Source organism: Halichoerus grypus, chromosome 5 (assembly GCF_964656455.1).
Source record: "Halichoerus grypus chromosome 5, mHalGry1.hap1.1, whole genome shotgun sequence".
Classification (NCBI taxonomy): Eukaryota; Metazoa; Chordata; class Mammalia; order Carnivora; family Phocidae; genus Halichoerus; species Halichoerus grypus.
Genome location: NC_135716.1, coordinates 147,065,697 through 147,081,825, shown reverse-complemented (window position 1 = coordinate 147,081,825; position 16,129 = coordinate 147,065,697). Strand labels below are relative to the sequence as shown.

Here is a 16,129-nt window from a genome sequence, read left to right as displayed (position 1 = left end):
TATTAGGAATTGACTGTTTTAATGGTTTTGTTTGTAAACTTGTTTCACATCCTGTATGTTCTGTCTCTTCCTAAAATCCCATATCAGAAGGAGACCTAAAATCTGGGTTCAGAACAGAAGTCAGTCATTGACTGATGGGATTTCCTTCCTAGGAGCCTGAGAGGAGTCTTCCCAGATCGCCCAGCTAATGCAGATCATGGATTCCTGACTCAGTTGAAGCATGGGCTAGTCTGTACAGTAGACGCTATGATGATTCCCACCGTAATGTCTCCCAAATCCTCAGTCCTTTTTTCTGTGCCTTTACTAGGGAAAAACAGTAACCATCACATCTTGGCTTGGTTTCGTCTAGAGTCAGATGAAGACAACTGTGCTGTCTCAGTAACAGTCAGTTGGGTGGATTCAGAATCCGCCTGGAAGAGGAAAATCTGCAGGACTTTGTCTTTCCTGAGAGGCCTTGTTGGGAACAGTGTTACAGATGGAAGATACATGACTGATTAACCAGTTTTCCAGGGAAATAATTGGGATGACATAATTAGCATCCAAAAAAATCTTGAGCGGGAAGGACCATGAACACATGATGAAGTTTACTAAAGATCAGTGTAAAATCTAAAAAATTACTGCAATCAGAGAATATGGGTAGAGCTGAGAGAGCAGCACAAGTCACCACTGGAATGCATCTGCACCCCCAAAATAGCAGGTGTTGGAAATCAGGATGTCCAGAACAAAGACATGGGTGGGCCTGCTTCTCAGTGTTCCTTTGAGGTAACCAGCACCAGTAGGAGCTGCTAGCTCAGCAGAATCTTCTGCCAGTAATAGCCATATATAGTAGAAAGACTACCCTCAGAGTTGGGAACTGAAAGAGCGCTTGGTAGACTCTTCAAATAAGGGATCTGAGCATGAGATGAAGGATTGTACTAGCTAAGTGGCTGTCAAAAGTTTTTGGTTTCTGGACTCCTTTACACTTAAAAATTACTAAGAGCCCCAAAGTGCTTTTGTCCTACATCAGATAATATCCATTAATATTTCTTATATTAGAAATTAAGACAAGATTTTTTTTTAAGCTTTTATTTATTTGACAAAGACAGTGAGAGAGGGAACACAAGTAGGGGGAGTGGGAAAGGAAGAAGCAGGGCTCCCACCAAGCAGGGAGCCCGATGCGGGGCTCAATCCCAGGACCCTGAGCCAAAGGCAGACGCTTAACGACTGAGCCACCCAGGTGCCCCAAGATTTTAAAATATTTATAAATAGGGGTGCCTGGGTAGCTTCGTTGGTTAAACATCCGACTCTTGATTTTGGCTCATGTCATGATCTCAGGGTTGTGGGATTAAGCCCCACATCAGGCTCTGCGCTCAGTGTGGAGACTGCTTAAGATTTTCTTTCCCGGGCGCCTGGGTGGCTCAGATGGTTAAGCGTCTGCCTTCGGCTCAGGTCATGATCCCAGAGTCCTGGGTTCGAGCCCTGCATCAGGCTCCCTGCTCAGCGGGGAGCCTGCTTCTCCCTCTGCCTCTCTCTCTGTCTTATGAATAAATAAAATCTTCAAAAAAAGAAAAGATTTTCTTTCCCTCTGCCCCTCCCCCTGCTTGCGCGCGCACACGTTCTCTCGTAAATAAATAAATCTTTAAAATATTCATTTACAAATGACAATAGCATTTTTATGAAAAAGAAACTTTTCCAAAACTTGCCTTTAAAACATTTTTGAGAGGAGAGGCATAGTACATTTTCTGAATTTTGCAAATCTCTGATACAATTAATAGAAGACAGTTGGATTCTCCTACTTGTCAGTCTCTTGCGTAGCGTCTGGGAAACACTGTACACTTGCGGGGAAAAGAGGGTGAAAAAGGCAAGTAGTGTCTTAATATGATGAAAATAGTTTTGACCTGGGAGTCTTGGGAACCCTCAGGAGTCCCCACCATACTTTGAGAAGCACCGCACAATGACTTCGTAAATGTGGGATTCTACCATTTTTCTTCCCTATTGTCCCCCTTCTCCTAAAGCCCCTAAATCATAGAGGAAACTTGTTTCAGTCCCGTGATGACAGCTTGCATCCTACCCGGTGTATTTTTCTATTTCTGACCTCTTTTATAGCCTCCTCCTGTGTTTATGCCTTACCCTTCCTAACCTGTTCTTTGCTGTGATGCTTAACTTCCCAAATTTCATACCTGCCATACATACCATTGTCATGTCCAAGTAGAGGCCTGTTGGCGTTTTTTAGAAAAGGATCCTTCCTCAGGAAAAGAGGTCAAACTGTTTGACCTTAGGACCTCAGGATACTTTGGACTGTTTGACCTCAGGATCCTTCCTCAGGATGAAAAGCCTGGTCTCCAGTGTTAATCCTTAAGTGAGACCTTCTCTGACCTTCATTTCAACACTTTTGCCCTTGATCTCCATTGCTGACCTTAACTCCCCATAGCACTTACCACCCAGAATCTCAGTGGCGAGGTCTCCACAACTAGGCTGCGAACAGCTTGAGGGCAGGGACCATCCCTCATCTTTTGCGGCCCCAGTACCCCCAGCACAGGGCTCTCTTGCTCATCTCCTATCCCCTATTCATGGGATCTTGAGTTCTAAATTAGCATCTTGTTTAGGGGCCTCATTCTTAAGAGTTGGCTCAGGGAAATCCAGTTCCACTAAGCTGCTTTTACCCCGAGACTTCAGTTGCTCTTCCATGTTCTGCTCCGACCAGATTCTTCGGTAGTTATCAACTTAAGACTAACAGAAATGTTTCCTTTTCTATTTAGTTCTCCAAATGACAAGAAGTCTTTTTGCTCAGTTGAAGGGGAATGGAATGGTGTAATGTATGCAAAATATGCAACAGGGGTAAGAAGCTATATTTTACACTTATTTTAGGCTACATTAAATTGTAGCCTTTCATCCAGAAATTTAAATACCAAGGCCAACTCTAATGCCATCTCTTCAGGGAAATCCTTTTCTTTCCCCCACCTCTTCCCCAGTTGTACAGTGAGTTTTATTTTCCCCTCTCCTCTCAGAACACTCAGTATATGTAAAAAAAATATTAACGCTTGGCATATAGTCAATATCCAGTAAATGACAGCTATATCATTAGAATGGGTGGTATGTTTATAAAATTAAGTGCTAAACTAATTTGTGTTTGTATACACAACTTGACTTTTTATAAGAAATGTATTTAGTGCCTGGCACCATGGATACAGAAATGAGTAAGATAGTCCTTGATCTCAAGAAACTTGCAAACAGTACCTAATAAAAGTAGGAGGAAGGTGGTATGGGATTAACAGGAGGAGCCAACGAACTGGATTTTGGACTTGGAGAATTTGAAATGTAAAAAGCACTTCAGCATTTAGCATTAGAATTAGTTTATGGGTCTAATTTCATAAGAGATTAATATTGAGCATATAGCACATAGCCACATTGAAAACCTCTGTTGAGCTTCTACCAAGACTTAAGATACACCACTATATTTTAAGCTGAAGGTAGCATATGAAACTCACTGTCTGTACATCCTATTCCTATGTGGGATTTGTCTATTAAATCTGTTAAACGTTTCTGGGAAGAGTTGACTTTTCCTCCCAGAACAGTTTGAACAATAAAACATCTACCTACCTCTTATTTTCTAGGAAAATGCAGTTTTTATAGATACCAAGAAGTTGCCTATAATTAAGAAGAAAGTAAGGAAGTTGGAAGATCAGAACGAGTATGAATCCCGCTGGTAAGAGGACTTTGCTAGAGCTATTGTGGCGATGTCCTTGCTAATGGCTAGGCAAAGGCAGGGCTGGGTTTTGGAGACACAACAGCAGAGTATAACAGAGCACAGACTAATTCTGAATACCTGGTTCATATGGAGCTCCACCACTTACTAACTTTTTAACCATGACTGTAAGCTAGCCTCTCTTTGCCTTCTTTCCTAAAATGGGAACTACCTCAGAGTTGATGTGAGGACTGAATGAGATAAAGACGTACTATATATATGATGCTTGGGATATAATAAGTATTGTGTGCAGACTTATCACCATCTTTGTGGTTTATAAGAGAAGGCAGTGAGGTTCCCAAAAGACCCTCAGGTCTTTCGTTGCAAAAAACTTTTTAAAAAAAATTTCATCCCGAAGTATTTCAGTATGTATCTCTAAATTGACTTAAAAACCACTAGCCACAATATCACACCTTGAAAAAACAAATCCTTGGGGCACCTGGGTGGCTCAGTCGTTAAGTGTCTGCCTTAGGCTCAGGTCAGGATCCCAGTCCTGGGATCCAGCCCCACATCGGGCTCCCTGCTCAGCGGGAAGCCTGCTTCTCCCTCTCCCACTCCCCCTGCTTGTCTTGTTCCCTCTCTTGCTGTGTCAAATAAAATCTTAAAAAAAAAATCCTTAATATCATCAAATATCTAGTTGGTATTCAATTTTCCAGTAGTTTCAAACATATTTTTCCTTTCCCATTTGCTACAGTAAAATCAGGATGTATCCGTGGTATGAGAATCACACACTGAAGTTCTTTGTTTAGCATATTAGTGCATTTAAGTGAAGGAAGAGGATCTTACAAATGATTACCCAACTGTTGTCTCTAACTTGTTAACAGTCTGCTTGCCTGGCCTGCCTGCTCGTATTTATAAGTGGAAATGTATAGAAATTTGTGCTCTGCTCCTCACCACAGGGGGATCTTAAGCATGGCCACTTCTCTGGTCCCTAGGTGTCTTCCCTTATAAAGTGACACTAGACTTACCTAGTTACCATCTTCCAGGCCTTGAGAAGAAGCCACATCTCTTACCCCCATAAGTCTCTGCATTTTACCTCTTGACCCTTATGCTCTTGGTTCAGACTGTTTCTCCAGATTTCATTTTTCAAGGGAGTTTTTCTGAAACGGCACTTCTTTCCCCTGATCTAACCCTTTTGGTTTATACTAAAGGAAACTCACACCCTAGAAAGGTGAATGATGAACCCCCAAAGTTGCATAGCTAGCTAGAGACAGAGCCAAAAGTAAAATCCCAGATTTCAGTTGTGTTCTTTCTTCTCTGTAGTCTGTACCATGTATCTAGCTTTCTGCCCGTCCTTTATTTTCTTCCTTTGACACTAGCAGTGGAATCTTCTGAGTCCATTTCTCTGTCCTTTATTCCAGTGCCTTGGTACCACTTTAAGGAGATTCAGTCTGTGAACTACACTTAAAACCGTTTGACTTACACTTTCATTATGCTATATTCAGTCAGGCTCTAGACTTTCAGTCTCCAGTTTGCTAACTCCTCTGTCCATCTAGTACTCAGTGCCTTGACTTCTTTTCTTTAGCCTTTGGAAGGATGTCACTTTCAACTTAAAAATCAGAGACATTGATGCAGCAACCGAAGCCAAGCATAGACTTGAAGAAAGACAAAGAGCAGAAGCTCGGGAAAGGAAGGAGAAGGAAATTCAATGGGAGACAAGGGTAAGCTTGATTGGGGAGCCGGCCCCACCCTACCAGCTGCTATTCCCCCTGAACTCTGAGCTGTAAGTCATTCATTCATTTCAGTGAATGCTGAAGTAGTGAACCACTTTTAAATAAGCATAGTGATGAACAGGGTGAGCCCTGGTCCCTGCCTGAAACTCACTTTAATGTAGTGAGGGGGAGAAGACATGGAATAATAAAAAGTATGATATTATTTGTAGACATACAAAGAAGGTGAGTAACTGAATTCTCCCCCTTTCTTTTACAGTTATTTCATGAAGATGGAGAATGTTGGGTTTACGATGAACCATTACTGAAACGTCTTGGTGCTGCCAAGCATTAGGTTGGGAAATGCAAAGTTTACATCTGACGACCAGGGCAATAGGCATAATTAAGCAACAATCTTCCTTTGGGAGAACCTATTCACTCCCTTCTTATTGCAGTGGTTCCTATCTCAGGGATACTGGACTTTCTGATGCAGATGAACAATTAAAGCGAGAAAAGCTTCCCTTTTTTCCTTTTCTGTGGCAGTTACAATTTTGACTTCAGTCCTGAGAAAAACTTCAGGTTTTGAAAACAAGATATCTGCTTTTTTCCCCAAACCCCATGCTTTGAAAAGCATTTATAAATCCCGGTCTTAAACCTTGCACACCTAGTACGGCTGTTAAGATATACATCCACACACACACACACATATATATATACACACACACACCTGATGCCAGATTTTTCATAAATACTCCATCTACTGTAAATATTGGTTCCTCTTAGTTGTTTTAGAAACTTAGTGCAACGTATTAAAATCAAGTGTTAGGAAATTTCATGCCCTCACCTATAACTTTTGTTTTGGAATTGGACTATTATTAAATTGTATCTAACTCTGGACTATATTTAATTATACTCAGTGCTTCTTAAGGCTTCATAAAGTAATTTTTCCAAATTTTTTTTAATGTGTTTCTTTTATTATCTGGCAACCTTGAATCCAGGAGCTAAGTCGCTTTACACAAGGACTCTCCTAAAACAATGGAGGGTCCATCCTTTTTCTCAACCCTCCCTTATACTCTGTGTTCTATGTTTAGCCCCCACCATGCTATTCTATTCTCCAGAGTTCCTTGAACTCTCATACAGCACACGTAGGGCTCCCAACATTTTATCCAAAAATATTTTATTGCCTTAGAGGGTTTAGGAAGAGGGTTTTAGATCCCCACCCCACGCTGAAACGAACAAAAAAGAATGCCACAGCACCAAATGGCTCATTCTGTAGGGCATTACAGAACTATCATCTATCTTTATTTAAAAGTACATTAAACACACACACACACACACACACACACACACACGTATTAGCACCTAGCATTTAGGCACTAAGACATCAGTTACATAGGGCCTCTCAAGGTTCTTCATGTGGGAACCAGGACAGGCCAGGGCTTGTCAAACTGTTCCTGCAAGCTTTTTGGTCACTTGGCACACCCTGCTACTTTCTATCAATCATCTGCCAGCCACTACAGTAACTCTTGGTTTGTTAGTCACAATGTGGGGGGTAGGAGGAGTATAAATCAAATTCTATGATAGCAGTGCAAAAATTCTATGGCACTAGTAGTAGTGTAACTTCATAAAATACAAACACATTTTTAAATACACAATGCTTCAGGCCGACGAGACTGCAGTTTATTTGACTATTTTATGGTAGGGGAGAAGGTTAAGTGTTGATGTGAAAGCCCTGATATCAGTAATGGGGATGGTAGAGTCTACCAGCAGAGGAGAGGATGGCAAGTAGGTCAGCTGCATCACTTCACAAGAAGAGTTTGAATCCTCACCAGAAGGGGAACCATCCTCTTCTAGCTCATACTTCCCAAATCCAACAACCTGAAAGAAGCCAAAGACTTGCGGTGAGAAATATGCTGACCAGATAGGGGCAAAGACCTGTTAGAATTTCTAGTCCCAATCCAAACTCGGAGGGTGGTAACTGGGCTAAATGACTGCTCTGGAAAGGACAGAGCTACAGCTTAGTTCACCATACTCACGTGAACGCTGAGCATTTTACTTCCTGGTCCTCTGTGAGCCTTGAACCAGTCGACTAGGTCGGATTTGGAGAATGACTTCAGTGCTTCAATCTTACAGGGGAAACGGAATACAGGAAAAAAAGAAAGCTATAAAAGACAAGCAGTACATTTTCTAAAAAGGTCATTATTTAACAAACACACACCCTAGGCTAGAACTCTTTGGTTCTGCTTAGCACCTGAGCATATCATTTTATTCTTCCAGGTTTCATGTTGCCCTCAACGTTTTGCACCAGAGGTTGAAAATAAGCCTCTGTGACACACCTTTGTGTGTTTCATAGCAATAGTTAACCCTGGCAAATAAGAAAGGGTAGTAGACGCTGTAATTACAGCTGAGTAGTACACACGGAGCCAAAACCCACCATCACCTTAGTGTCATACCTCGGGTACCTGCTAAGGGATACTCTGGCCTGAGAAAATACAGTAACAATTGAAACAGATGAAGAGAAGTTTGTCTTCTAATAGGAAAACTGGAGCACCTTATGAGCTGGGCTGAAACCTCTTGTTAAATGACCCTTTTGCTTCAGTGTCCTTTTGTTAATTTACCACGTAGGGTTATATTATCAAAGAGTGTTAGACTGCAGGTCCCAGAGCTCTTTTTGTAGGTTTTATTACTTTGGGTTAAAAGCAGTCAAAAAGACCTAACACCCAGAATTAATAAAGCTGGAATTCCATAAAGACCAGAAGTTGTCAATTTTCTTTAAATAGCAGAAACCTTTTTTCCTCCACAAATCCTGTACTGAGCCTCAATATAAATACAAAATATAAAACGATTACGTTACACAAAAACAGTACCAATACAAAAATGGATCAGCTCTCTTCCACACAGTATTGATTTGCTTGAGACTGTGACTCATAAAATCAGGAGTCCTGGTCAGGGCTCTGATACTCAAAACTGTGTTACTACTACCTCATGGGCAAGGCGATCAAAGAGATACTGCTGTGTCACCACTTCGTTCCAGTTCCTATCCACCTCCTCCCCAAGGTGGGTATCCTCGCATTCCTTCAGCTTGATCAGAGCTGTGACCTATTCCACCAAAGAGAGAGACCCTCAGATATAGCATCACACCAGTGGCCCCAGAACACACTTGACCCTGTTCGGTCTGGTCTGTGACAGACCTGCTACGATCCCTTCACTTGGGACCTGCCAGCAGGATGGGGAGGGATGAAGCTAGGAAGACATTTTGGTCACGTTAAGGTGGGGCTACAAAACTCAAAAACTGGCCAAAGGAACAAAAGACCAGGCCAGCGTACTCACCTGGGTGTTGAATGCTTCCTCAGTGAGGTTCTCGATCTTCTCCTCAAAGCTAGAAAGAAACTCTTCTATCTTCTTATCAACAATTTCAGAACTGAAACAAAACATCTTCAATTAAAAGTCAGCAGAGGGCAACACTTCTTTCTGCCCACGGGTCCTGTCCCCATGCTTTAATAAAACCACCATTTTGCACCAAAAGGCAGAAACCTGGTCTCAAGCAGAATGCAAAGGAGAAAAAGAGCTAAGGTATGTTTCTAAGAAAGAGACTGAAGTATTTTCTTCCAGGCCTCAGTACTCTTCCCCTAAGTTGAGTGAGAGAAGAGAACAGAAAAGGACCCAACCCCTAACTCTAGCCCAACTTCTGATATCCTCAACACGGAAGCAGTGACAACCCATGCTTGACCACTCCAAAGCTGAGGACCAACAAGACTTGTACCCTGGTTCTAGCATAAATGCCAGGTCAGGCATCTCTGCTTTTCTTGTCCTCAGGCCTGCCTGGAGAGAGGAAACACTGGCAAGCCCTGCACAGTGACCACAGGACACCAAAGGACTTGAGTTAAGCCCCCTAGGACCACTGGAACCATTACTGATCTGTCCTGGATCAAGCCATCTATGACCCACCCTCCATCCCCCACCAACACCCCCCCCCAGCTGTGACTAAGGGGAGCAAACCCTATTGGGTCAGAGTTGCCTGAGGTTTAAGGAAGCACCGACAACCTCCAGGCCAAGAATAATAATAGTTGGGCCCATCTACTCACTTGTATTTAGTTGCCTGAGTCCCCACGGTGACAGAGAATCCTAGAATCCCAGATGTGTTCCTACAGGTAGGGTAAACATGGTACCTACAGCCAGAATGAAAAGTTCTGTGAACTCAGGTAGTCCCCAGGGCCCTGCCCTCAGAAACTACAGGTGAGTGGGAAGGGTTTCTGCACATCTTAATTGGACCTGGAGGTCCTGAAAGAAAATCCACAAATGTGTATGCATCTACTTCATTCTCAGGTTAGGGTGTCCACCCCTCTCCTGAACTGAGGACTACACACTAGCTTTTTTCCTTATCTTTGGAACTTGACCAAACTAAAAACCTGATCATAGTCCAAGATGCAGATTCTAGAAGTTTTGACCAGTCAGTATGACTCTAAAGCATGGAAGGACCAGCGAGCTCTGAGAGGCTGCTCAGTCAGGATATCTGATAAAACTCAGCCTGCAAAGTAAGCCCCAGACCTTTATTTGAGCTCAGTGCTCTTTGCCAGCAGACTTACCCAAGGGTCTGCTTGGTTCGAAGGAAGTCAAAACAAGGCTCTTCCATGTGCATCTGTAATTCAACATACTACCCATCAGCCCAACTCCTCCCAGCAGAGAAACCTCCATTTCTAACCCCCAAGTGTTCCACATAACCCCAAAGTCCAGCCTCCCTTACTGCCTTCTTCCTAAATTGCCCAGGCGCCCTGTCCACGCTCATACCGGGTGAGAACACTAAAAACCATCTCACCTACCAAACAGGCCTCTGACCCCTCCCAGGTCCCTAGCTCCCAGGCAGAAAGGCTCCTGAACACATCAACTCTCCTTTATTACAACTTACCACAAGCAGCTCCATAAGAGTGTATTCTTTCAGACTCCTGGCACCTGACTGAAAGGAGAGGTTGGTCAGACCAACTGAAAATCCAACGGCTTACAGGACTTTTTAAGAATTCTTGGCAACCATTTATTCAGGTATCCATCCCATTCTTCTCTTCCCCCAAGAGAGCTGATCACACCCTCTATTGCCATACTTTGAACAATTTTGTTGATGCATGTGCCTTCCCACTTAGACTGTCTGTGAGGACAGAAATCACACTTGATCATTTGTATTCTTGGCCCTTGCACAGGACTGCAGGCCGACATGGAGGTGAGTCTAATAATACCCAACCTGTCAGCTCCTGCCCGAAGGACCCGAAGGACAAAACCTAAAGTCAAGTACTTGCAGTTCAAGGTCCTAAGGAGAAGAGCAGGAAATATTTGGGATCAATGAAGGGTATGTGGACCGATTCCTCAGATAGAAAGGGTATGAATAGAAGCTTCTAAGGCCACACACAGGGACCCAAACCAGTCAACAAGAGAAATACCTAAGAGGCAGATACCACACTTGGGAGACCACACCCTGGCTCTCCTGGAGAGTAGCAAAATAATGCAGTTAGAATGAAAGAGAGCAGGCCAGCAAGCAAGGATGCTGCTAGTACATCCCACAGTCAGGCTCTTGTAGGCTCCTCTAACAGACTCATTTCTGTTCCTTCCCACTTCACTAGAGGAGGAGGCTAAAAGCCTGTGTGCCCCCTGTTTAGTCAGACAAGGAGATATCCTGTTCAAAATGCTCTCTGGGAGGAAGGAAGTGGTTCCCTAAAGAAAGCTTGTTTTAGAAGCTAGTGCTAAGAGGTAATGGATAGAAAGCACCTCAACAGACAAGGTCTTACAGTATGAAATCTCACCTATAACGGAAAGTACTATAGATTTTGAGCAGCAGAACACTGGAAATGTGGACAGGGCTAAGCACGGCCAGGCCATATCATTTATGGAACTTTGGAGCCTGGTAGTCATTTCAGCTTCAAATAAGCTGAGAACAGGGCGCCTGGGTGGTTCAAGTTGGTTAAGCCATCTGCCTTCAGCTCAGGTCGTGATCCCAGAGTCCTGGGATCGAGTCCTATATCGTGCTCCCTGCTCAGCGGGGAGTCTGCTTCTCCCTCTCCCTCTGCCCCACCCCCCTGCTCATGCACTCTCTCTCTCTCAAATAAATATAAAGAAAAAAATCTTAAAAAAAATAAGCTAAGAAACTGGATAAAAGCAAACAAACTAAGTAACTATAGCCAGAGGGAGAGAGGCTCCACAGACAAGCAAGGTCTCTCCTATGGGAAGACTTAGGTCCAAGGCCAGAAACACAATAAAAGGACAAGGTGAGAGACAGTAAGGCCTGCCCAAAGCCCAGAACAGGCGGATCTTCACAGGGCCTGACAGAGAAGTGACTTCCTCATGCAGGACACCCAGGAACCATAGCAGCAGCTCACTATAGGAGCCCGAGTTTAGGAAGTCTGAGGTCAGTCTGGACGGGCACAGGTCCCCACTGTCCTAGAATTAGGTGGGATTAACCACAAGCTATGGGCCAACAGAGATTGTTGCAAAGCTCTTCCTTATTTTAAGCCCCATCCCACCTTTCTAGAATGGTGTGGAAAGAACACAGGATCTGAGGACACAAAGAATAGATTCAAGCCCCAATTAGTATGACCTCAGGCAAGTAAGGGACTCTGGACCTCAGATTCACCATCAAAAGAGAGGTGATAAATCCTTTATCTCAGGTGCTTTGAAACTTTTAATTATGATTCTGGTAGTCATTCTGTTTGCTATATATTGATTGCTTGGCTGTTTACTTTTGTCTCTTTTTCAAAACTGTCTTTTTAACAAATGTCCTCCTGCTACTTGAGGTTTTGTCAGGGGAACACGTAGGAACTTCCAACCACTCTTCAGTCTCTGTCCCTCTGGACTAGTAGTTGAATGATTCAATGAAGCCCTATGATTGAAAAAGGACCCATTTCGCTAACCGGAGCAATTTTTTTTTTTTTTTAATATTTTTTATTTATTTATTTGACAGAGAGAGAGACAGCGAGAGAGGGAACACAAGCAGGGGGAATGGGAGAGGAGAAGCAGGCTTCCTGCGGAGCAGGGAGCCCGATGAGGGGCTCGATCCCAGGACCCTGGGATCATGACCTGAGCCAAAGGCAGACGCCTAACGACTGAGCCACCCAGGCGCCCCTAACAGAAGCAATTTTTAAAAGCAATTGCTTCACAAGGACAAATGACCCTAAGGATAAAAACGACAGAGGCAACTGCAAAAGGGCCTTGAAAGTCATAGGGTCACTACTCCCAGGTACTTTGGACCTTCCACCAGGCTTTAGTGCCCTAAAGGTACTTAGCCATGAGGATGGCTGTGTGTAAAGGGGCTATAAACTGACCTGGTAGTACACAGTGACTTCAGAGTTGGCATCACCCTTGTTCAGAGCTCTCACTTTGCACAGATGGTGGCCACTAGGCAGCTCTACCACCTGGAACTGCACAGGCATCTCCTGCTCCAGAGGCCTGAAGTTCAGCTTGCTACAAAAGAATGAGTATGGATCACTGAGCAGTACCTTTATCCTCTTGCCCCCACCCACAAACTACTGTGAAGAGGAGGTCAGGCCATCCACAGTCCCTTCTGAATTACTTTGTTTACATGACGAGCCTCAAAAAAACCTACCACAAGGAGCATCATCCATTGTGGATTTAGTAATAACTGAGCTGTGGCTCAAGGCCCTCCTGCTGGTAGGAATATACAACTCCTACAGAGAAAACTCAAACCAATACTCACTCAACAACATATTTCAGGAAATCCATTGATTCCTAGGAGGCAAAAGAGAAAAAAATAACTATAGCAGGCTCTCTTGACATTAATTTCATCCAGAACCAACTAATACCAATATTCTAATTCTTTAAGAAGCCCTGGATAGCATGAGGAAAGCAGATATAGTCTGTCAACAACACTGATTATGATTGTTGAAAATTAAGGGGCTCTCAATTGAACAGCTCCTCCTCTGCTCTCCCATTGGCATTCTGTTTACCTGTACATGTGACACGCTCAACTTAACTGTTCGGGTTAGCCCACTAGGCTGTGTCCTCTATGACACTTGTGACTGTGTTTTCAAAACCTCGGTCTATAAATATGGAACATGGCAGAGAGAGAGCAATAGAACAACACTTAACACTTAAGTGAATGCATCCTCTCCCCTCTCAAGACTGCTGTTTTCTTACCTATAAAATGGGGGATAAAAGGAGGGGTCAGCTCATCTCTACAGTGGTTTCTACCTGGAGCAATTCATGGTACTAAGTCCTCTGGACAAAAAGGACCCCTGCCCAGTAATTCCCACTGTGCTCAGAAAAGCAGGCAGCTATCCTGCTCCTCTCTATGTGGGTTGAAGCTTTTAAACTTCTTTCTGTGGGGAGGAAAGAAACTAAGGCTGGTTTGGGGGTTGGGGAATAAAGACAGCAAGGAAGTAGAGAGGAGACAGCAGCCAGTCTCAAGAGTGGCCAGTATATATCCCATCAAAGGGCCAGTGCTGAGAAACTGGGAAGCCATGAAGGAAGGAAGATGGTCAACAGCCAAATAATTTAGGGAGAGTCCCAAACAAGCATTCTTAGCTGGAAAAGGCCTTAAAGATCCACAGACCTATCCCACTCAATATATATCAGAACAAACTCCTCATATCCCCCAAACCTATTTTTCCTACTCCTCCACCAACCCACTGGTTCAAGCAAGAAATCCAGGCAACATCTTAAACCCCTCCCTCCTCTAACACCCCCACATCCAACTAGTCACTAAGTTTTGGCCATTCTCTACCTCACTATTTCTTTCATTTACTTTGCCTAGCCTCAGCTTCATCATATTTCACTTCAACGTGTGTGTGTGTGTGTGTGTGTGTGTGTGTGTGTGTGTGTGGTAAAAGCACATAACAAAGTTCAGTATCTTAACCATTTTTAAGTGTACAGTTCCGTAGTGTTAAGTATATTTACAATGTTGTAAAACGGAACTCCAGAACTTCCTCATCTTGCAAAACTGAAACTCTATACCCATAAAACAACTCGCCCTTTTTTACATCTTCCCAACCCTTGGTAACCACAATTCCACTTTCTGTTCTATGACTTTGACTACTCTGGATACTTCATATACTCTGGAGTCATGTCAACTCTTATAAAAGCCTCATAACTGGTCCCTGCATCCTAACAACAAATCCCTTTTAAGATGTTTCACTGATTTTCCATTTACTACAGGATAAAGCCCAAGCTCCTTAACTTGACACACAACCTTGATATACAAGTTCTGCCAAAGTGTGTGTGTGTGTGTGTGTGTGTGTGTGTATACATCCCTCACCACACCCCAGAGCTCCCACTTTAATCTCTAAACTATTGTTTCCACACACAATCTTCAACAAATAACCAATACCGTATATTTACCAAATCCATTTCACCCCAAGCTCTGTCCATTATCAGCAGTCTTCTCATTAAGAAAGTCTTGCCCAGCATGCGAATGGCCGTGATATGTCAAAACTACAGAACCTCCCTTTTTGGAGAACTAATGCAATTCCAGAGCCCAAAACAGCATTCAGACCTAGCCAAGAGCAACAGAGCACCTCACACTCACTGTGCTTGTGACATTTCCTTGTACCAGGCCTTCAACAAAGAGCTGGGATTTGAACTCCTTGACGAAGCTCAGCAGAGACTCAAGGGAAAGGCCATCCATCAAAGCCCGGTACTTGTCAATCATAGACCAACGGGCATATTCCAGGATTAAAAGCCGCACATCTCTATTCAGAGGGCAGAAAAAAAACAGTTTCATCATTTTAAAATGAATCTTAAGGTAAAAAAAGGTTCGGTTAAGTTTCTATGGATGACGTGTTTCTGAAGAGACACAATTTCTATCATAACTTAAGATGGGAGAAACAATGTCATAATCACCAAAAAGCATTTAAAATTACATATACAAAATTATACATAGATTTGCTCACTGGTACAACTCACTTATCTGTCTCAATTGCAAAATAAAATGTTTCACATTAGTTGTCAGATGAGTCACACACCAAATTTAGAATTATTACTATTTTTATTTGAAATCTCATTAACATTTTATTAATTACTAGAGGCCAGCATTATGGGAATCTATTACTGCAGTAACAACATAGTATACATAGTGGCTCTAGGCCAGAATCAGACTAACCCCTATTCCTCACCAGCCCCCAACTCCTCACCACCCCCACTTCCCCTCCCTCCTCACACTAAACTATTTGAACTTGGCAAGTTGCTTAACATCTGTGACTCAATTTCTTCATTTGTAAAACAAGGGAAATAGTAATGGCTACCATTATAGGGTTTTGGAAAGAATTAAATAAATATATACATATAAACGTTTTGTATCTAGCAAATAACAAATCTTCAATAGGTGTATTAGTCCACCACATTTTAATAAAGTAGTGTTCAGGAGTTACTGGATACACAACACAGGGCTATTTTTCATCATACTGATGGTTCCAGACAACTCTCCTTTCCAACTTATATTTGCTTATTAGTTTTTATAACTTTCTGTGACCAGATTATCAGTGATTACAGGTCTGACTCTTAACTGCCAACTGCCCTGCTTTTGAATTTTGTTCATTTATGGGCTCCTTATAACTGTGTCAAAAGGGGGAGTGGAGGGATGGGGTAACTGAGTGATGGACATTAAGAAGGGCATGTGGGGTGCCTGGGTGGCTCAGTCATTAGGCATCTGCCTTCAGCTCAGGTCATGATCCCAGGGTCCTGGGATCGAGCCCCACGTCAGGCTCCCTGCTCCGCAGGAAGCCTGCTTCTCCCTCTCCCACTCCCCCTGCTTGTGTTCCCT

At 43.1% G+C, this 16,129-nt stretch overlaps 2 protein-coding genes across 10 annotated transcripts in view; one reads left to right on the top strand and one right to left on the bottom strand.

The window, feature by feature from the left end:
* Window positions 1–6,325, top strand: part of OSBPL9 (oxysterol binding protein like 9) — a 179,338-nt gene extending 173,013 nt beyond the window's left edge. For all 7 annotated transcript variants that reach the window (XM_036108397.2, XM_036108396.2, XM_078073161.1 and 4 more), the window contains 4 exons: window positions 2,739–2,817; window positions 3,594–3,685; window positions 5,250–5,385; window positions 5,654–6,325. In XM_036108397.2, the coding sequence (XP_035964290.2) occupies window positions 2,739–2,817; window positions 3,594–3,685; window positions 5,250–5,385; window positions 5,654–5,728 (382 nt within the window). In that variant the 3' untranslated portion in view covers window positions 5,729–6,325. The remainder of the gene's footprint in view (window positions 1–2,738; window positions 2,818–3,593; window positions 3,686–5,249; window positions 5,386–5,653) is intronic.
* Window positions 6,326–7,031: 706 nt separating this feature from the next.
* Window positions 7,032–16,129, bottom strand: part of NRDC (nardilysin convertase) — a 106,315-nt gene continuing 97,217 nt past the window's right edge. For 2 of the 3 annotated variants that reach the window (XM_036108386.2, XM_036108388.2), the window contains 10 exons: window positions 14,897–15,059; window positions 13,070–13,101; window positions 12,678–12,816; window positions 10,280–10,327; window positions 9,960–10,012; window positions 9,459–9,542; window positions 8,704–8,794; window positions 8,356–8,472; window positions 7,410–7,499; window positions 7,032–7,251 (listed from right to left, as the gene is read on the bottom strand). In XM_036108386.2, the coding sequence (XP_035964279.2) occupies window positions 7,054–7,251; window positions 7,410–7,499; window positions 8,356–8,472; window positions 8,704–8,794; window positions 9,459–9,542; window positions 9,960–10,012; window positions 10,280–10,327; window positions 12,678–12,816; window positions 13,070–13,101; window positions 14,897–15,059 (1,015 nt within the window). In that variant the 3' untranslated portion in view covers window positions 7,032–7,053. Of the gene's footprint in view, window positions 7,252–7,409; window positions 7,500–8,355; window positions 8,473–8,703; window positions 8,795–9,458; window positions 9,543–9,959; window positions 10,013–10,279; window positions 10,328–12,677; window positions 12,817–13,069; window positions 13,102–14,896; window positions 15,060–16,129 lie in introns of those variants that run through there. The other variant, XR_013448192.1, reaches the window with a different exon arrangement.